This window comes from Sturnira hondurensis, unplaced genomic scaffold (assembly GCF_014824575.4).
Source record: "Sturnira hondurensis isolate 20B ecotype Veracruz unplaced genomic scaffold, ASM1482457v3 Scaffold0008992, whole genome shotgun sequence".
Classification (NCBI taxonomy): domain Eukaryota; kingdom Metazoa; phylum Chordata; class Mammalia; order Chiroptera; family Phyllostomidae; genus Sturnira; species Sturnira hondurensis.
Genome location: NW_028081623.1, coordinates 1,807,458 through 1,825,798, shown reverse-complemented (window position 1 = coordinate 1,825,798; position 18,341 = coordinate 1,807,458). Strand labels below are relative to the sequence as shown.

Genomic DNA, 18,341 nt, shown 5'->3' with positions numbered 1-18,341 from the left:
AATAACAAAAAGCATACAGCATGGTTAAAAGTTGGACAGAAAAAAAACCCAAAACCAAAACCTGAATAGACATTTCTCTGAAGAAGACTGAGAAATGGCTAAAAGGAATTTGAAAAGGTCCTCAACATCAGTAATAATTTGATTTTCAATAGCAATTAAAAACCACAGGGAGTTATCACTTCATGCCTGTTAGAGTGGCTATTATAAAAGAAACAAAAGAGAAGTTTGTTGAGGATGTTGAGAAAAGAGAATGTTTGTACACTGTTTGAGGAGATATAAACGTCAAAGCTGATGGACATTATACCAAGTTAAGTAAACCAGACACAGGCCCTGGCTGGTGTGGTTCAGTGGATTGAATGCTGGCCTACAAACCAAAGGGTTTCAGGTTCAATTCCCAGTCAGGGCACTTGCCTGGGATGTTGTACAGGTCCCCATTAGGGGGCACATGAGAGGCAAACACACATTGACATTTCTCTCCCTCTCTTTCTCCCTCCCTTCCCCTTTCTCTAAAAATAAATAAATAAAATCTTAAAAGAAAAACAAACCAGACACAGAAGGACAAATATGGCATGATTCCATTTTTATGAGGTATCTAAAACAATCATTCATAAAAGCAGAGAGTAGAAAGGAATTTTTAAGATAGTAGAATTGCTGGGGGGGGTGGCGATTGTGAAACAGGGACATGTTATTAAAAGGGTACAAAGTTTTGACTACACAAGATGATCAAGTCGCAGAGATCTGATGTATAGTATAGTGCCTATAGTTTATGATACTGTACTCAAAATTTTGCTTCAAGGGCACATTTTGTGTTAAGTGCTCTTATCACACACAAAAAATAATGTGGAATTCTCTGGTCACAGTAATCTCAGCTTTGTTTTAATCTGCATTTCTCTAATTATAAATAAGTTTAAACACTTTTTCATATGTTCAAGGACTCTCTTTACACTGTTTTTAGTGAATTGTCTTTTCCCTATTTAAAATTTAGACTTTGGTTATAATTTTTTAATCAGCTCACTATAAAACATTCACACTTCTGTGAGAGAGATATTTTTATTCTTCCAATTAAAATTAATATTTTAAAAATATTTTATTTATTTCCAGACAGAGGAGAAGGGAAGGAGAGAGGGAGAGAAACATCAGTGTGTGGTTGCCTCTCTCACACCCCACACTGGGGATCTGGCCCACAACCCAGGCATGTGCCCTGACTGGGAACTGAACTGGTGACCATTTGGTTTGCAGGTCCAGGCTCAATCCACTGAGCCACACCAGCCATGGCAAAATTAATCATTTTAAAAAGGATTCATCATACCATAGCCAGAGAACTTTCTAAGGCTGTCCCCATCTGCGACTAAGGTGCTCAGTCCTACCTAGGAAGCTAAGGCTGCATTGGGGTGAGGCCCTGACTTCATCCAGGCAGCCCTCACCTAGCGCCTGCCCAGTGCCCGCCCACACCATGCACTCTAGCTGGGAGCTTGCCCACATCCACTCAGCCCTTATCCTGCACAAGGATGAGGTGACAGTGTTGGAGAACAGGATCAAGGTCCTCAGCAAAGCAGCTGGTGTAAATGTTGAACTTTTATGGCCTGGACTGTTTGCAAAGACCCTGGCCAATGCAACATCAGGAGCCCCAACTGCTACATAGGGGCTGGTGGGCCTACCCTAGAAGCTCATGCTCCTGCCCTCTCTGCCACTGTTACGCCAGCTGAGGGGAAGCAAGCGGAGGCAGAGAAAGAAGACCCTGAGGAGTCTCACGATGACATGGGCTTTGACCTTTTGAACTAAACCTCTTTTGTGACACATTCACTAAAAAGTTGATCTTGCCCACCCCCTGCCACCAAAAAAAGAAAACCCTGTAAGAACACGTGAGATTTACGGTTGCAAAACTTCACTTAATTTCTTCAAATGTAAATTAGATTCAAGCCACAAGAGTGAAACTACAAAACAAAAAACAAATGTGGATTATAAAATATTGCCACTTGAATATTCTTTAAAAACATGCCACAAGAATAATGTACAATATATTAAAAAAAACTTCACTGTGTAACTAAAGGAAGAGAGGAATACAAAGAACAGACTTTAGAGTTAGGGAGCATTTAATGCCTGGCCCTATGTTTATAACGTAAATGGTTGGAAATGAGATGCTCTATTTAAATTGAGCTGTTGCTCTTTGAAAATATATCTGACTACTTTTATTCAAATATCTGCTAAAATGGGTGCCTGACACACAATATTAAAGTAAAAAATAAAGCAGCATACATGATTTCATTACAGAGCGCTATCCTGACCTTCAGGGCTGCAGTGGTGCTTCAAAACAGGCATCTGAGAGTCTTTGCTCTGGGCAGAGCCAGAGAAAAACTAGCAAATGCTGTTCTGCAGAGAGAGGCATCTATAAAGTCTCACTTCCAGCCACAACCAATACCTCTGCAGAAGGTTCAAATGAGATCAGGATTGTCTCAAGACTGAGAAAGATTTCCAGAGCTCTTTTAAAGGTTAACTTCCAAGACAGTGCCATGTGGGCAATGAAATCAAGTGGAACATAACTTTCATTAAAAAAAGTGGAGTCAGAGTGGCAAGATTTTTTCATTAACCCAAAGTTCCCATTTTGCTTTGCAGAAGTATCTAGTTATGCCTCAAACTGTATTCCCGATAATGTTATTCCTGAAAAAAGCAAACCAATCTGTGATAAGTGCTTACTATTCTAATGATGACCAGAGAAAGCTTTAAGCAACCACTGTCTTTCAAAATAAAACTCGAGAGCCACAGGTGGTTGAGAACACAGGGTCAATTCTACCCTATCTTCTCTTCTTTTTTTGCCACCAACCTGGGTTGACAGTAAGAAGAGGGGTTGTCTAACTTTACTCCCTAGAGCCCACTTTCATGAGACATACCTGAGGCTCCACAACATCAGTCTCCAACAGGGAGGAGAAAACCCCTCTCAGAAATGCATCCATCTACAGAGCACCAATCAAATGCTATGATCATCTGGGTAATAGTTTTCTTGGCTTAAATGCTAAGCCACTAATTCTGGGTGTACATGAGATGGCTGAGGCAGAGGCAATATTTAATTTGATTGAGAGGGAAACATGAAACAAAACTTGATTGCAATCTTTTAGCCATTCCATTTCTACCCAATTTGTAACAGTATTATATAATGAAAACAATATATGAGGCAGGGTAGGCTGACAATACTTTGAAAGCTGTGCTTACCAAATGTGGTTGAAAACAGTGGCAGCTAAGAATGAACCCTGAAACAGAGCAGAGCACTGAGCTTTTGAACTTAGTGATGTGACTTGAGTAATCATGGGCAAATCAATACTTTGGGTGGACTTCTATTTCCTTATCTACAAATTGACAGTAACAATACTTGCCCTGGAGTTGTTGTGAAAATTCAATGACTATGAAAACTCTCTTGCTGTATAAAAGTAAAGCAAACAAACACACAAAGGAAAAATCACCACAAAACTAAACATTATCAGTAACTACACAACTGAGTTGAGACAATACAACCCCTATTAAAATACCAATGACATATTTCACAGATACATAACAAACATTTCAACAACTTATATGGAACTGTAAATGACCCTAAAAAGCTCACCAATTTTGAGAAAGAAGAACAAAGTAGGATATAGTACCCCATACCTGACATCAAACTGTATTACAAGGCCATGGTAATCAAAACAGTATGGTACTGGCATAAAAACAGACATACAGATCAACGGAACAGAATAGAGATCCCAGAAATAAACCCAAGTCTCTATGGTCAATTAACATTTGACAAAGGGGGAAGAAACATAAAATGAAGTAAAAATAGCCTCTTCAACAAATGGTGTTGTGAGATCTGGATAGCTATGTGAAAAAATGAAACATTACCTCCAACTTACATACACAAAAATAAACGGAAGGTAGATAAAATACTTAAATATAAGTCACAACACCATAAAAGTCCTGAATGAGAACATAGGCAGGAAAATCTCAGATATTCCACACAGCAATATTTTCACTGATATGTCCCCTAGAGCAAGAGACATAAAGGAAAGAATAAACAAATGGGACTTCATCAAAATAAAAAGCTTCTGAATGGCTAAAGAAAACATCAGCAAAATGAAAAGGGAACCAACTATATGGAAAAACACATTTGCCAATGATACCTTGGACAAGAGTTTGATCTCCAAAATATATAAGGAACTCACGTGACTCCACTCCAGGAAGACAAACAATCCAATTTAAAAATGGGCAAAGGACCTGAACAGACACTTCTCCAAGGAGGACATACAGAGGATCCAGAGACACATGAAACTATGCTCAGTATCACTAGACATCAGAGAGATGCAAATTAAAACCACAATGAGATACCACTTCACACTAGTCAGAATGGACATCATAACCATATCAACAAACAATAAGTGTTGGTGAGGTTGTGGAGAAAAGGGAACCCTAGTATATTGTTGGTGGGAATGCAGCCTAGTGCAGGCACTGTGGAAAACAGTATGGAATTTCCTCAAAAAACTAAAACTGGAACTGCCTCTTGACCCTGCAATTCCACTGATGAGATTATATCCTAAGAGCCCTGAAACACTAATTCAAAAGATCTATGAACCCCAATGTTCATAGCAGCACAATTTACAATAGCTAAGTGCTGGAAGTAACCTGGATACCCATCAATAAGTGAATGAATCAAAAACTGTAGTACATTTACACAATGGAATACTATGCAGCAGAGAGAAAGGAGCTCCTACCCTCTGCAACATCATGGATGGAACTGGAAAGCATTATGCTAAAGTGAAGTAAGCCAAGGGGTGAAATACAAATACCACATGATCTCACCTATAAGTGCAAACCAATCAACAAAACAAACAAGCAAGCAAAGTATAACCAGAGACATTGACATAAAATGATAGGAAGGGAGTGAGAAAGGGGATAACAAGGGAAAGAAAAGAAAGGTCATCAAGGAACAGGTATAAAGGACCCATGAACAAAGCCAAGGGCAAAAAGATTGGATGCGGGAGAGAGGTGGGAATGGGTTGGCGGGGGTGGGGAGTGGTGGCAGGAAAATGGAGATAACTGTACTTGAACAACAATAAAAAATGCTTAAAAAGAATGAAAGGAAAAAAGAACTGATTTGAAATTCATATAGATCTTACAGTGGGAGTTTAGATATTTTTAAAATAATAATGTTCAACATTAATTAAATACTTTCTACTAAAGGCTTTTCATATGTTATCTTAATTCTCCACATAACCCTTTCAGATAGATGGTATGATTTTCTTATTTTGCTTTATGAAATTCAAATTAAATAACTTGCCCAAGTCATCTAGTTTACAGGTAACAGGTCAACTGGCATGTGGAGAACAAGGTTTGACACAGAGAGCCTCTTCTTGACTAACTATATACAGGGTGGGACAAAGGTCGGTTTATGGTTGTTCGTATGGAAAAAGAACACGATATTAAGTAATAATATAAGAATAAACTGTTTTTCTCACACAACTATATGTGTACATGTCTTTCTTCCTTCCTATCTATCTATCTATCTATCTATCTACATGCCTACTCACCTACCTATATTTTGCACATCACACAACTGGTAATGTCCTCTGATTTTTTTTCATTTCAGAGCATCTAATATGGTATAATTTCTTTTTGCCTTTTTTCTTGTCTTTGACTCTGAGGCTTTTGATTACTTTTACTTTCAAAAGAGAATTAAATTGATAATTTACAAAAAAAGGAGGATGCTTACATAAATAAAAACCGTGAATCTGATTTTGAAATGCAGGATGCACTTACTTTTTTCCCCAAGAAAAATATCAGTTGCAATCTTGCCGCTGATCCTGAAAGCTCTAGAGACAGTTTAGGGTCTAGGGGAGACCCCTGCTCCCAGCACACACACGCACATGCAGCAGCAGGATGCCGAGGGGCCAGAGCCTAGAAACACTATTGCCACTTTGAGGAGCAGCTGGAATGGGCTAGAAACGTCAAGGGTAACAACTGAACTACTGTCAAACTAATCAAACAACTTTTACGACTTTTGATTTACCAAAATCTCTCCCTAATTGGGTTCATATATGAATAGAAATATTGAAATAACTGAGTGAGATGATAACGTGAAAATACTTTAAAAACATATGTTAGGGTCACTACTCCTGTTACTACAAATTCACAAGTTAGTAAATGATTAACAAACATTTCTGGTGTGTTACTTCTGCTTGTGCAATTTCATTTGACAGTCACTGCTGCAAATGGAATCTCCCCTCTGTGACTTGGGCATCTGAGAGCACTTGCTGGTCACCTTCTTCTAAAAGGAGGCACATTTGTTGTCCAGAGGTTACTGTAACCCCAAGCCTAAACCCAACCTTAAGAAATGATGGTTTATCTCACTGATTATGTAGATATAGATATTATGTAATTACAATTTATTCAACTGTTGAGATTACTGTAACTTAGTAGTAGGCAGTAAACAGATATTGTTATGAACAATCAGTAAGATGTTCCTTGGGTGTGCATGATAAGGAAGAGGAGTAAGGACATAAAGAAGCAAAAACAAATGGCAAAAAATCTCTTTGGGTTAGAATTCATCCAGAACCCCTGTCCTTGGACAGGCAAGAGAGCCAGGAGAGGATGAGAATGACCAAGTGGTAAAGGCCACCTCCAGGCTCCAACCATAATCATCCCCTCCACATTTACATTCCTGCCGTGATGCCCAGGGTCAACCCTGGACAGGACAACCATCTGGCCATTCTATTTAAACCAAGAAACAACAGTGTGGTTCACTAGAAAAGTACTCAGGCATCGAGTGTGGCCTGTGTCTTCACCCACTCACTCGCTAACCAGCTGTGCCCCTCTGGCAAGCTGCGCAGCCTTTCTGGGTCTCCACCTTTCTGGGCCTCAGTCTTCTTATCCGTAGAATGGTGTATGTGGAGAGGGTGGGCTGGTGAGGACCCAAAGCTTTCCCACTGGCACATGGGACTTCACAGTGCTATGAAAGTAAGTAAGTAGCCTTTGGATGGAGAGCTATCAGATCAGTCTGCCTAAATTTCTGGTCAGACAGTCTAGTCACCAAAATGTGCAGACAGCCTTAAAGATTATCCAGCAAGGAGCTTAAGCTATCTTTCTAAAGAGAAATTTGGAAGACAAGCCTGAGAAGAGAGGCCGAGATACCTTCAGAGAGAAGTGAGGACTGTCTCATAAGTAACTTACTGTCAAAGATCTGAAGGACATGAAACCTACTTCGCTGAGAAACTGCTGAAGGGCAGAAACTCAGAGACCGAGACGTTGTTATACAATAAATTGCCACTGTGAAAAGCAGGGGACTGAAAATAAAAGCTGACACATGGACCACTTGAAGGTCTCTCTGAGACAAAATATTAACCTCCACCAAGGGAGCCAAGCGAGGTACTTCCTTATGGGGGAAGGAGCCTCTACTTGAATATCCAGAAAAAGAAATATTAGTGCAGAGTGCAGCCCAATTCATACTGCCAATGGCTTTGGAATCAGATCAGTTCACTCCCAACATTGTTCAGAGAAAAAGATGGATCTTTTGGCGAATAAAAAAAAAGGCCAAACCTCCCCACAAAAACCAAAACCCCCAAATAAATAAAACCCAAACGTTAAAATCCTCTCGGGTGTCCTTTACTTAGATAGCCAGTAATAATTATGCATGCATTTATTAATAAGACATATTCAGAGAAATACTACAATAAACATTAGCCTATTCAAAGAAATAGTCTTTAGCTCCAAAGAGAAGAATTAAGTTGGCTTTAAAATGAACTATTATCAAAGTGAGGTCTAGCTTATCTTCACTAAAAGTTATTTATTCCATGCTATAAAAATAGTGGAAACAATGTTACGTACCTCTCTTCCCTGAGGGATTCCAAGAATTTGGAAGCATTGTAGAATGGAAAAATACCATGGTGTTACAAAGCATTTTAAAAAGAGATCATTATAACAGTTCTATATTTCAGCACATAGAGTAATATTTATGAGTTATGATTATCACTTTTCAAAAAAATCAACTCAATTTTTGCAGATTAGAGAATAAATAACATTTATATTTTAATTGTGTTTGGATACATCATATTTTAACAAGTAGTGATTGTGTAGAGTACACAAAACTTATTAATTTAAAATAAAACATTGTTATTATTTTAGTTCAGGAAAATTAAATGTGATTTTTCTGAAATGCATGAGAATATTTGATCAGCCTATTTAGAGAAAATACACTGCAACTGGATATCCAATTATAATTTTTAAAATTAAGAAAGATCTAATAATACTCTGATGATAATGCTTTTTAACAAAAGACAAAGAAAACATATGCATATATTTTATCATAAACCCATTTTCATTGTACCATAGCAGTAGTACTGGCCTAGAAAAGATCCTCCTGGGAATTAATTTCAAATTATTGAAGCAGCTGTTTCTTCAGTTTAGAATAAAATATCCATAACAAGTTCACACATGACAGATGCAAGGTACAAACTAAATTCCACAGTGTGAGCTAAAAGCAGATGTTTTGAATGATCATATTTATAACCAGATACAATAAATCTTAGTTACCTACAGTAATGTTTTACGAGTACTCTTTTCCAACAATTTGCTTCAAATGTACTTCATGTAGTTTCTTATATTTTGAAGAACTAGACTTCATTAAATATAAATACTGTATAAATTCTTACATATTTGGTTTTCTTTAATGCTTACTTATTTCATGAGCTTCCTCAAGAATGAAAGAGCTATTAGGGCACTGAAATTTAACATATTTATTTAATTCCACACATTTCTCCCACCCAATACCAAGTCAGGAAACACTTTTAAAAAAGATAAACTCATGACTACTAGAAAGAGTGAGGCCTTTAAGTCTTAGAATAAAGTTTGCCTGGTGAATAACCACTCCATGTTTTAGTGAAAATAATATATACTTAGAACATCTAAAAAGTATGAAAAATGCAGGTATAGTGAAAATCTAAAGAAAAGTTTGATGGTAAGAGCAAAGACTAGCGCTACAAATGTCTTCCATTTGATACTATTATCTTCTAATTGGTTTAGCGCTAGTTTTCCTTCTGCACACTGACTGACATTTCTGGAGTCAAGTGATCATGGCCTGGGGGAAGGGCAAGCGACGTGGCATCACGAGGGAAAGGGGTTTGGGTTCCAGCTTTGCGTCTGACTAGTCGTGCATCATTAGCAGCCCCCAGGGGCTCTCCCATGCTCCCTACAGTAGGGCTATTGTCAGGGATAGATATTAAATCATTACACATATACCATTCCTTTGTAAGATACAGGATTTGTACTTATAGGCCATGTTTTCGGTTTTCTGCAGGTAAAAGGCCTGGTGTGTTTCCTAGCCCATGGGTAGGCGACTTCTTCAATGCTGTTCCCACTATGGCAAAGCGTCATGTGTAGCATCACAAAGCAGTTAAAATGCACCATCACCTCTGCATGATGCTCTTCATTTTGCTGTAAGACTTCTATGCAGAGCTCTGCTAGATGAAGAACTTCTTCCAGCTTTCTAGCAGGAGTTGCCTGGCTCATGGTCTCTATATTGAAAACAAATCATAATAATGTTACCTTAAAGTAAAAAGCCAAACTTATTCCAAAATGTAATGATGAGGCAAGGGTGTTAAGACAGAATGAGAAAGCATATTTTTGAGAACTAAGAGATGCAATAAGTATAAATAAATACATCCTTTAAAGAAAAACAGTCCTGGCTGGTGTAGCTCAGTGGATTGAGTACAGGCCTGCAAACCAAAAGATTGAGGTTCTCTTCCTAGTCAGGGCACCTGCCTGGGTTGCAGGCTGCTTATCAGCAGGGGACGCAAGAGAGGCAACCATACATTGATGTTTCTCTCCCTCTCTCCTTCCCTTCCCCTCTAAAAATAAATAAATAAAATCTTTAAAAAAAAGAAAAACAGTTCACCAGATTGCAGAAAACATTTCACCCACAAAGTAATCACAGAGAACTGCAAGTGCTTTGCCATATAATATATAAGAACTAACAGGTGCATCAGCACATCAGATGCTCAACTTCTGGAACAAACAAGTTATAATTCTCCTCAAGGTCAGAAACACAAAGAGAGCAGATACCACAGACTTTTCTTTCTCTCTCTATTGTATCATCAATACAATACCATTCTTACCAGACTGAGTCATTCCTGGCATTAGCAAAACCCATGCTTTTTTGTTGCTATTTAAATTCCCAGCCTGACATGTCTATAGTCCACGCTGATCTTAATTCAAGAAGTACAAAGTCACCTAAAACAACTTTGACAGCCTGTAATTAACTGATTTCCTCCCCTCCTTCTCTGCCCACCATCGTCCCACCCCCACCCACTCTTCCAACTGAGGAGGTGCAGGGGCATTCTTAAAGCTGGGGGTTCTTTCAGCATTAATGCAAACTGGTATACAAAGGCCAGACCACAGTAACATTAAACACAGCTACCAGAAATTCAGTACCACTGAAGGCAAAGTAGTTGATTTAAGAGATACAACTAACCGGCAGAAATTAGAGGTGCCCTGTGTAATGGAACTGTTTCAAAATTGAATGTGTAGAATAGAGTTTCCAATAAGGTCATTATAGATAAACGTTGTCTTAGATTCACAGACCTTCTCTTTACCCCAGTATGGAGGTTGTAAGGAGGGGAAGTAAATTTTTCAGTAATAGAGCTTTTTCTGTGGAACCTAAGGAATCATTTTTCTTTCTGCAAAGATCCTTTCCCTTAACTACTCCCTATAATTTCAGCCTTAAATTTGGAGGTGAGTCTTCCCTTTGCTCTTAGTTTGTTCCCAAGGGACATAAAATGATGCTATCAAATACTGCTTATAGTCAGTGCTTGTTCATTGTATATGCACTATAAGCTTAGTCTAGGTCACAGTGTGATGCATAAAGGGCTACCAGCCCCCAACCCTGATACACATCCTACTAAATTCTCTTGCAGGAAGGAAAGCCATTGATAGGGAGCAAAGGGTATTATGATTTTTCCAGGAAAATGAGGCTGCAGAACACCACATCCTTGAGTGCACCTAGAGAGTTTGTGGCTTTGGGAAGTAGGAGAAAGTACAAGATGTGTCCCTGATGCTGAACAACTCAAGACTCCAAAAGTCACTACTGAAAGGATCCTTAGACATAAGCTATCCTATCTTCCATCCATTTCACGAACACTTCAACATCCTCAAACAAGGATGAAGTCAAGGGAACTCATGACTTTGCACCACAGTCTGCTCCACTCAGGGCAGCTCCATTTACCACAGTTTGGTGAGGAAGACAAGGCCTTTCAGAAAAGTTTGAAAACAGTGTAGAGCAAACGTAATGGTGATACAGAAATCGGAGAGTACTGGGAGCGGCTGAATTTAGGGGGATATCAGCGGGAAGGTAAGCAGGACCTGAAGCAGCACCTAAAGAAGTAATAGGTGATCAGGGTAAGGAGAGAAGTTTCTGGAAATGTTTGTATGACAGAGCTGTGATGCATTCAGACAAAGGTGGTGAGGATGATGGTTATCAATGTTACTGTTTAAGAAACAACTAATGTGTCAGGCATAGCATCTGGAACTTCCCACGTGTTATCACTGCTTTTTAAAAACATTTTTGTTTATTTTTTTGATCCATAAAATTTAGGAAACAAGCTTGGAGAGATAAAAATGCAACAACTAGTAAGTGGGGAGGGTGAGACCTGAACTTCTGTGGGCTTGTATCATCTCTGCCTGGCAGGAGTAGACACATGCTGGGCATTGATGACCGGCGCTGAGCCTGAGGTTGGGCTGTGGCAGGCTTTACATAAGACAATAAGTAGACTGGATAACTGTACCCTACAGCTAACCTGGGGCAAATGTTTCTCAGCAGGGCTTCAGAATCGATTTCTCAGTGAGGTTGTGTGACATGGATCCTGAGGGGCAGGTCTTGTCCTGTGGAGAGCTGGGGCGAGGCGGCAGTGAAAACAGAAAAGAAGAGGGAAGTGCAAGAATGCTCTGAAGAAAGAATTGGCAAGCCCTTGTGAGTGACTAGAAATTGCAGCGAGAGAAAAGAATGACCCTGAGGTTTGGAGGCTACATGGCCCAGAGAATGATGATGCATGGTGGCTGAAACTCGGAAATGGGTCTTCAGGGTGCCATCCCATACACGATTCTAGGACAATGACCATATACAGTTAATAACTGTAAAGTCTGTGTGTGCAGGGAGTTAGGATATGTGGCTCTCCTGCCTGGAAAACTTCTGGTCATTAACCAAGACCCAACCTTAATGCTATCTTAAGTGTGGGACCTTCTCAAAGGTCCGGGCTGAATGCTTTGCTCCTCACTCTGAGTTCTCTTAAAGGCTCAGAAACTGGGTCTCATTATCTTGTACTGCCAATACCTTAAAAAGGCTTTGGTCCATGAAGAGCACTTCAGGAATGTTTACCGAGAATGCAGGAGTATAATTCTGGGGAGAGGAATGTTAAAAATAAAATCAATACCTAAATTATCTATTTCATTTAACTTTGTGTTGGACTACAGACAGCCCTCCTGTCACCAGCTTGCCAAGGGCAGATTGCACAGCAAGCCCTCTGGTGAAATGCAGCTGTAGTCTGGGAGCACTGCTCAAGTAACTGATCCATGCGGTGTTTTCAAACTATTGAAAACTTCTTTGGAAAAGCGTTTCTCAAAATAATTTTTAATTCTTAGGAGCATTATACTTACTACACTTACTTTCCTGAATTTCTCCATTGTTAGATTGAGGGTGTTGAATTAAGTTAAGGATTATCAACAGGGGGTTAAGAATAGGTTTTAGGGTGTCCTTGAACCCCTTAAATATATATGCTAATTTTCATGAGAGATAGATTATAACCGTCAGATTCTAAAAGTGGTCCATAAAGCAAGCAAATACTAAGATACACTGAACCATATAATCTCTAATATTCCTTCTAGCTAAGAAAGTCCAATATAGTATTGGATTGTGTTATTTCCATATACTTATATATGTTTTATATGTTTATGTTAATGGACTTCCTCCATTTTTCATAAGAGGAAGACAACAAAATTTAATTGTGTATATCACAGAAGAGGAACTTATTTCTCCTCTATACTTAAGTACATTATTTACTGAATCCTACAACCATTTTATAAATTAGAGAATCCTGACCCTATATCCAGATTAGGAAAAAGAATCTTAGGTTAGAGAAGGTGTCCAAGGTCAACAGACACTGCCTGAGATGGGCTTCAAATCTTACCTATGATGTCATGCAAACATCAACCACGCAATGACTTGAATTCTATATATATACATATATATATATATATATATATATATATATATATATATATATATAATAATGGTCAGTCTGGAAAAAGTCCAGCCAATGTTAAGTTAATAAAACTAGAAAGCTTTGCATGACATTGATGTAACTTGGCAGTCAAGGAGAGTGGCCTGGAAAGTGCATGCATGAACTTGTATTAGTCAGTGGGGTGGTAGATGCCAATGAGTGAGCATGTGTACTGTATAGCCATCACATTCAAAATGAGTGAGTACAGCAAATAATTTGAATCTGCATCAAATTATGTGTTAAGCTTGAACATTCCTCTGCATGGAAACCATTTGGATGATTCAGAAGGCTGCAGCTATGGGCAACTGGTGATTGGCAGCTTCATCATGAGAATGAGCGCACACATGCAGTGTTTTTTGGTGAAACATAAATTACCCAGGTGACTCAGCTGCCCTACAGTCCAGATTTCGCACGCTTCAACTTCTTGTTTTTCCTAAAACTAAAATCACCTCTGAAAGGGAAGAGGTTGCAGACTATTGATGAGATTCAGGCAAATACAACAAGGTTGCAGACTATTGATGAGATTCAGGCAAATTCATGGCAATTGGAACTGTATGAGGTCCCAAGGTACCTACTTTCAAGGGGGCTAAGGCATTGTCCTGTGTACAATGTTTCTTGTATCTTGTATCTTCTTCAATAAATGTCTATTTCTCATGTTACTTGGCGGGTTACCTCCTGGATAGACTGTTATATATATCTGTATTTCAGAATAAATATGTATTTCAGAATACATATCTATTCTGAAATAGTAGAAAGTTTGAGGAGTTATAAAGTCATCATATCCTTAGCCATAAGTATGTAATAATGGAAAAGAATTACAGAAACCTTTAAACTTAGTTCTGTTCACATGAAATTATGTCAAAACCAGATTTTACATTTGATGTTATCTTAAGAAAAAAACTCTGAGAGTGCCCTGTACCCTACTAAAACTTAAAAGCAGTCTAAAGCATTTTCCTCTTTCTAGATGAAGTTTACAGAGAGGATTAAAACTTTGCACTTGAACATAATGGCCACTCTAATACTTTAAATAAACAGAATTTTTATCAAGTACACCATGTATGCCATCCTCGGGTATCACCTATTTGACCACAGCCAAGCAGTTTAATGCATTCTATGGTAAGAACTCTATTATATAACAAGATAGCTCCATTAAATTCTGAACACTGTGAATATTTGTGAATTTCTCCTTTAATTGTTCACTTCCACTCTTTTTGTAACATTCCTACAGCATTACAGATGTCTCTAAATTCTTCTAGCTTCATAAGTTGCTGATTGTTATAATACATTTCAAACAGTGAAATTTAATACAAATATGCCAAAGGTAGCAAGGTTTTGTGATGAATTGCAATGCACTGCTCTTGGCTACAATCTGTCTTCATTTTGGAACATTTTTACTTTTCTATGAAAATACTTTTTGGCCCCTCAAATCAATTCCTTCTACTTATACCTCTACATTTAGGAAGAAATATATCTGAATAAAAGATAGGGAGGTGGAAAGATGTTAAGAAGACACATGTTTCACTTTATTTATTTAGTTTTTAAAAATATATTTTATTGATTGTTATTACAGTTGTCCCATTTTTTTTCTCCCCTTCATTCCCCTCTGCCCTGTACCAGCTCCCACCAGCAATCCCCCCACCCCTTAGTTCTTGTCCATAGGTCATACATACAAGTTCTTTGGCTTCTCCATTTCCTATACTATTCTTAACTTTCCCATGTCTATTTTGTACCTACCATTTATGCTTCTTATTCCCTGTACCTTTTCCCTCATTCTCCTCCCTACCCATCTCCACTGATAGCTCTCCATGTGATCTCCATTTCTATGATTCTGTTACTGTTCTAGTTGTTTGCTTAGTTTGTTTTTGGTTTTGTTTTTAGGTTCAGTTGTTGATAGTTGTGAGTTTGTTGTCATTTTACTATTCATATTTTTTATCTTCTTTTTCTTAGGTAAGTCCCTTTAGCATTTCATATAATAAGGGATTGATGGTGATGAACTCCTTTCACTTGACCTTACCTGGAAAGCACTTGATCTGCCCTTCCATTCTAAATGAAAGTTTTGCTGTATAGAGTAATCTTGGAGGTAGATCCTTGCCTTTCATGACTTTGAATACTTCTTTCCAATCCTTTCTTGTCTACAAGATTCCTTTTGAGAAATCAGCTGACAGTCTATGGTCACTCCTTTGTAGGTAACTCTCTCCTTTTCTCTTGCTGCTTTTAAGATTCTCTCCTTCTCTTTAATCTTGAGTAGTTAGATTGTTATGTGCCTTGGTGTGTGCTTCATTGGGTCCAACTTCTTTGGGATTCTCTGAGCTTCCTGGACTTCCTGGAAGTCTATTTCCTTTGCCAGATTGGGGAAGTTCTCCTTCATTGTGTTTTCAAGTAAGTTTTCAATTTCTTGCTCTTCTTCTTCTCCTTCTGGCACCCCTGTGATTTGGATGTTGGAACATTTAAAGTTGTCCTGGAGGTTTCTAAGCCTCTCCTCATTTTTTTGAATTCTTGTTTCTTCATTCTATTCTGGTTGAATGTTTGCTTCTTCCTTCTGCTCCAAACAGTTGATCTGAGTCCTGGTTTCCTTCCTGTCACTGTTGGCTTCCTGTAAATTTTCCTTTATTTCACTTTTCATAGCTTTCACTTTTCCCTCTATTTTGCAACCATACTCAACCATTTCTGTGAACATCCCGATTACCAGTTTTGAACTCTGCATCTGATAGCTTGGCTATCTCTTCATCACTTAATTGTTTTTTTGCTTTGATCTATTCTTTCATTTGGGATATATATATATGACATATATTTATGAATATATATATATATATATATAAATATATATATATATATAGTCTCAGCATACCTGTTACCTAGGAAGGGGCATACCTTAGGTATTCGCCAGGGCGGGGTACCCATGTCTCTGCATTCTGGCGCTATGTTGGGGGGGGTTCAAGAGGGAACAATACCTCTTGCTCAGCTCTCTGCTGTCTTTCGGTACCTTCCTCCACTACTCACTAGTAAATTGGACCCTTCTGGTGCTGATTCCAGGGTGTGTGTTTGTTTACATTCTAGGACCCAGTGGGTTTCTCCAATGAGGCTGGGAGTTTCTCCTGCCACTGTGACCCCCAAAGGTTTTTATAGCCCGAGGTTTTGAGGCTTTATTTCCCCGTGTTAGAACTACGTGGTCTGTCTCACTCCTCAGTTGTTCCTCCAGGTTTATCCACATACAAATGTGGGACTGCCTGCTCCACCAACTGCCATCTCTCCCACCCAGTCCTCCAGCTGCTGCCTTGCCACCAGTCCTCTCTGCCCAGCTTGCCCATCTCTGCCCCTCCTACTAGTCTAAATGAATATTTCTTTAACTCCTTGGTTGTCAGACTTCCACACAGTTTGATTTTCTGGTAGTTCAGTTTATTTTCTTATTTTAAATTTATTGTCCTTCTTTTGGTTGTGCAAAGAAGGAAAGTATATCTACCTACACCTCCATCTTGACCGGAAGTTGTGACTGTTTCACCTTGATTCTACCTCAGAGAGGGTGCATTTTTCCAGCACATTCTCCTTAGCTTCTTCCCTTAGTGCCACTTCCCATCAGAGTCCCTAGTGGTTGACACACTATAATATTCTTGGTGAAAGTTATGAAGGGGCATGAGGAGAAGACCAGTAAGATCACTTCAATTCCTTTTTCTCCATATAGTATATGGAGAAATTCATAATCTATTTGACCTTCACTTTTAACACATTGGTTGTATCTGTACTTGCAGCTAAACAAGAAACAGAATTCAAGATGGTGTGGGCTGAAGGACATGGAAATAATTCCGTCACCACACTTCCTTGTCTCCTTTCTTGCATCTAGGTCACAATTACCAGCTGGGGAGCATCAAAAAATAATTCCTGCATATGCACTCAGATCTCCTGCTTGGTTCTTCAACATCCCCATACTGTGTGACTCTGAATTTGAATCAAACATGCAAAGTACTGTATTAACAACTGAGGGGGTACAATGATGAACAAGATGATACATCTATCTTCACAGAATCTATGTATATCTCTCTAACCAAATTATAAGTTAGATGATTGCTACATACCATTCATTTTTGGTCTGTATGAGAAAATTCTGTAATAAATCTTGGATAGAAAGTGAATTGAATGCAGTCTGCATTCAAGAACAAGGTTATTAGCTTGTAAGAAACAGAACAAAAAATACATGGCTAGGATGGCTTTAAATTGCTCATGTACAACAGATGGAGTACTTCAGAATGAAATCATTCTTTCAGTGAATGTTTGAGTTCAGAAACTAGATCTAGAGATCTAGACTTCTCCCTGATCTAGGGATCAGAGAGAGCTAGTAACAGTGTGACATTGAAGTCTTCTACCTCTTCCCTGTTCTATCTGAAGAAAAAGAACTCATTCTTCTGTTGCTTCTCCCTCCTTCTAAATAACATAAATCAGATGAGGAGAGAGCCCTGAAGTTTAGGAGGTGAGAACTTGGGAGATTTAAGAAAGAACTATAGGGGTAACTGCAGGTTCTGGAAAGAAAAAAAAAGGAAAAAGAAAGGAGGGGAGGAAATGGGTAAATGGGAAAGGAGTTAAAGGAAGGACAAGTTTAGAAGCAGTAGGGAGACTCGAAACATGGGAGCGTTTACCTGTGACACTCTCTGGAGACCCCAGCTGTGAGGCTTTGCCTCACAAGGTTTAAAACAACAAGGGAGTTGGACCAAGGACAGAACATCTGATTTCTCCTCCCTGGTACCCCCCAAATTCACCCAGCGGCAAGGACTGTCAGCATTCTCTCTGTGGACTGCTGGTTGGCAAAACTTGCCTGGCTGAGAAATGCTGATATAGATGCCTCCATTTCCTGGGTCCCCTCCCTCAACCACAGTGGTTAGCGATTGCTCCCTCCATCTTCCTGGACCTCCAGAAACATAAGGAAACACCACCTCACACACACACACTGCTATGGGCACATAACCAATCAGAGAAGGTCCCATCTGAGGCTCCTTCCCCCACTCACAAACCCATTTAGGACTGTCTAGCTGGCCGAGGGAATTTCTATTGGCTCTTTTAGCC

At 39.0% G+C, this 18,341-nt stretch overlaps 1 protein-coding gene across 10 annotated transcripts in view; it reads right to left on the bottom strand.

Moving 5' to 3' along the window:
* Window positions 1-18,341, bottom strand: part of CADPS2 (calcium dependent secretion activator 2) — a 618,469-nt gene that overhangs the window by 93,076 nt on the left and 507,052 nt on the right. For 6 of the 10 annotated variants that reach the window (XM_037056497.1, XM_037056495.1, XM_037056499.1 and 3 more), the window contains 2 exons: window positions 9,430-9,533; window positions 7,849-7,857 (listed from right to left, as the gene is read on the bottom strand). In XM_037056497.1, coding sequence (XP_036912392.1) covers window positions 7,849-7,857; window positions 9,430-9,533 — 113 coding nt within the window. The remainder of the gene's footprint in view (window positions 1-7,848; window positions 7,858-9,429; window positions 9,534-18,341) is intronic. The other 4 variants (XM_037056502.1, XM_037056504.1, XM_037056503.1 and 1 more) reach the window with 1 other exon arrangement.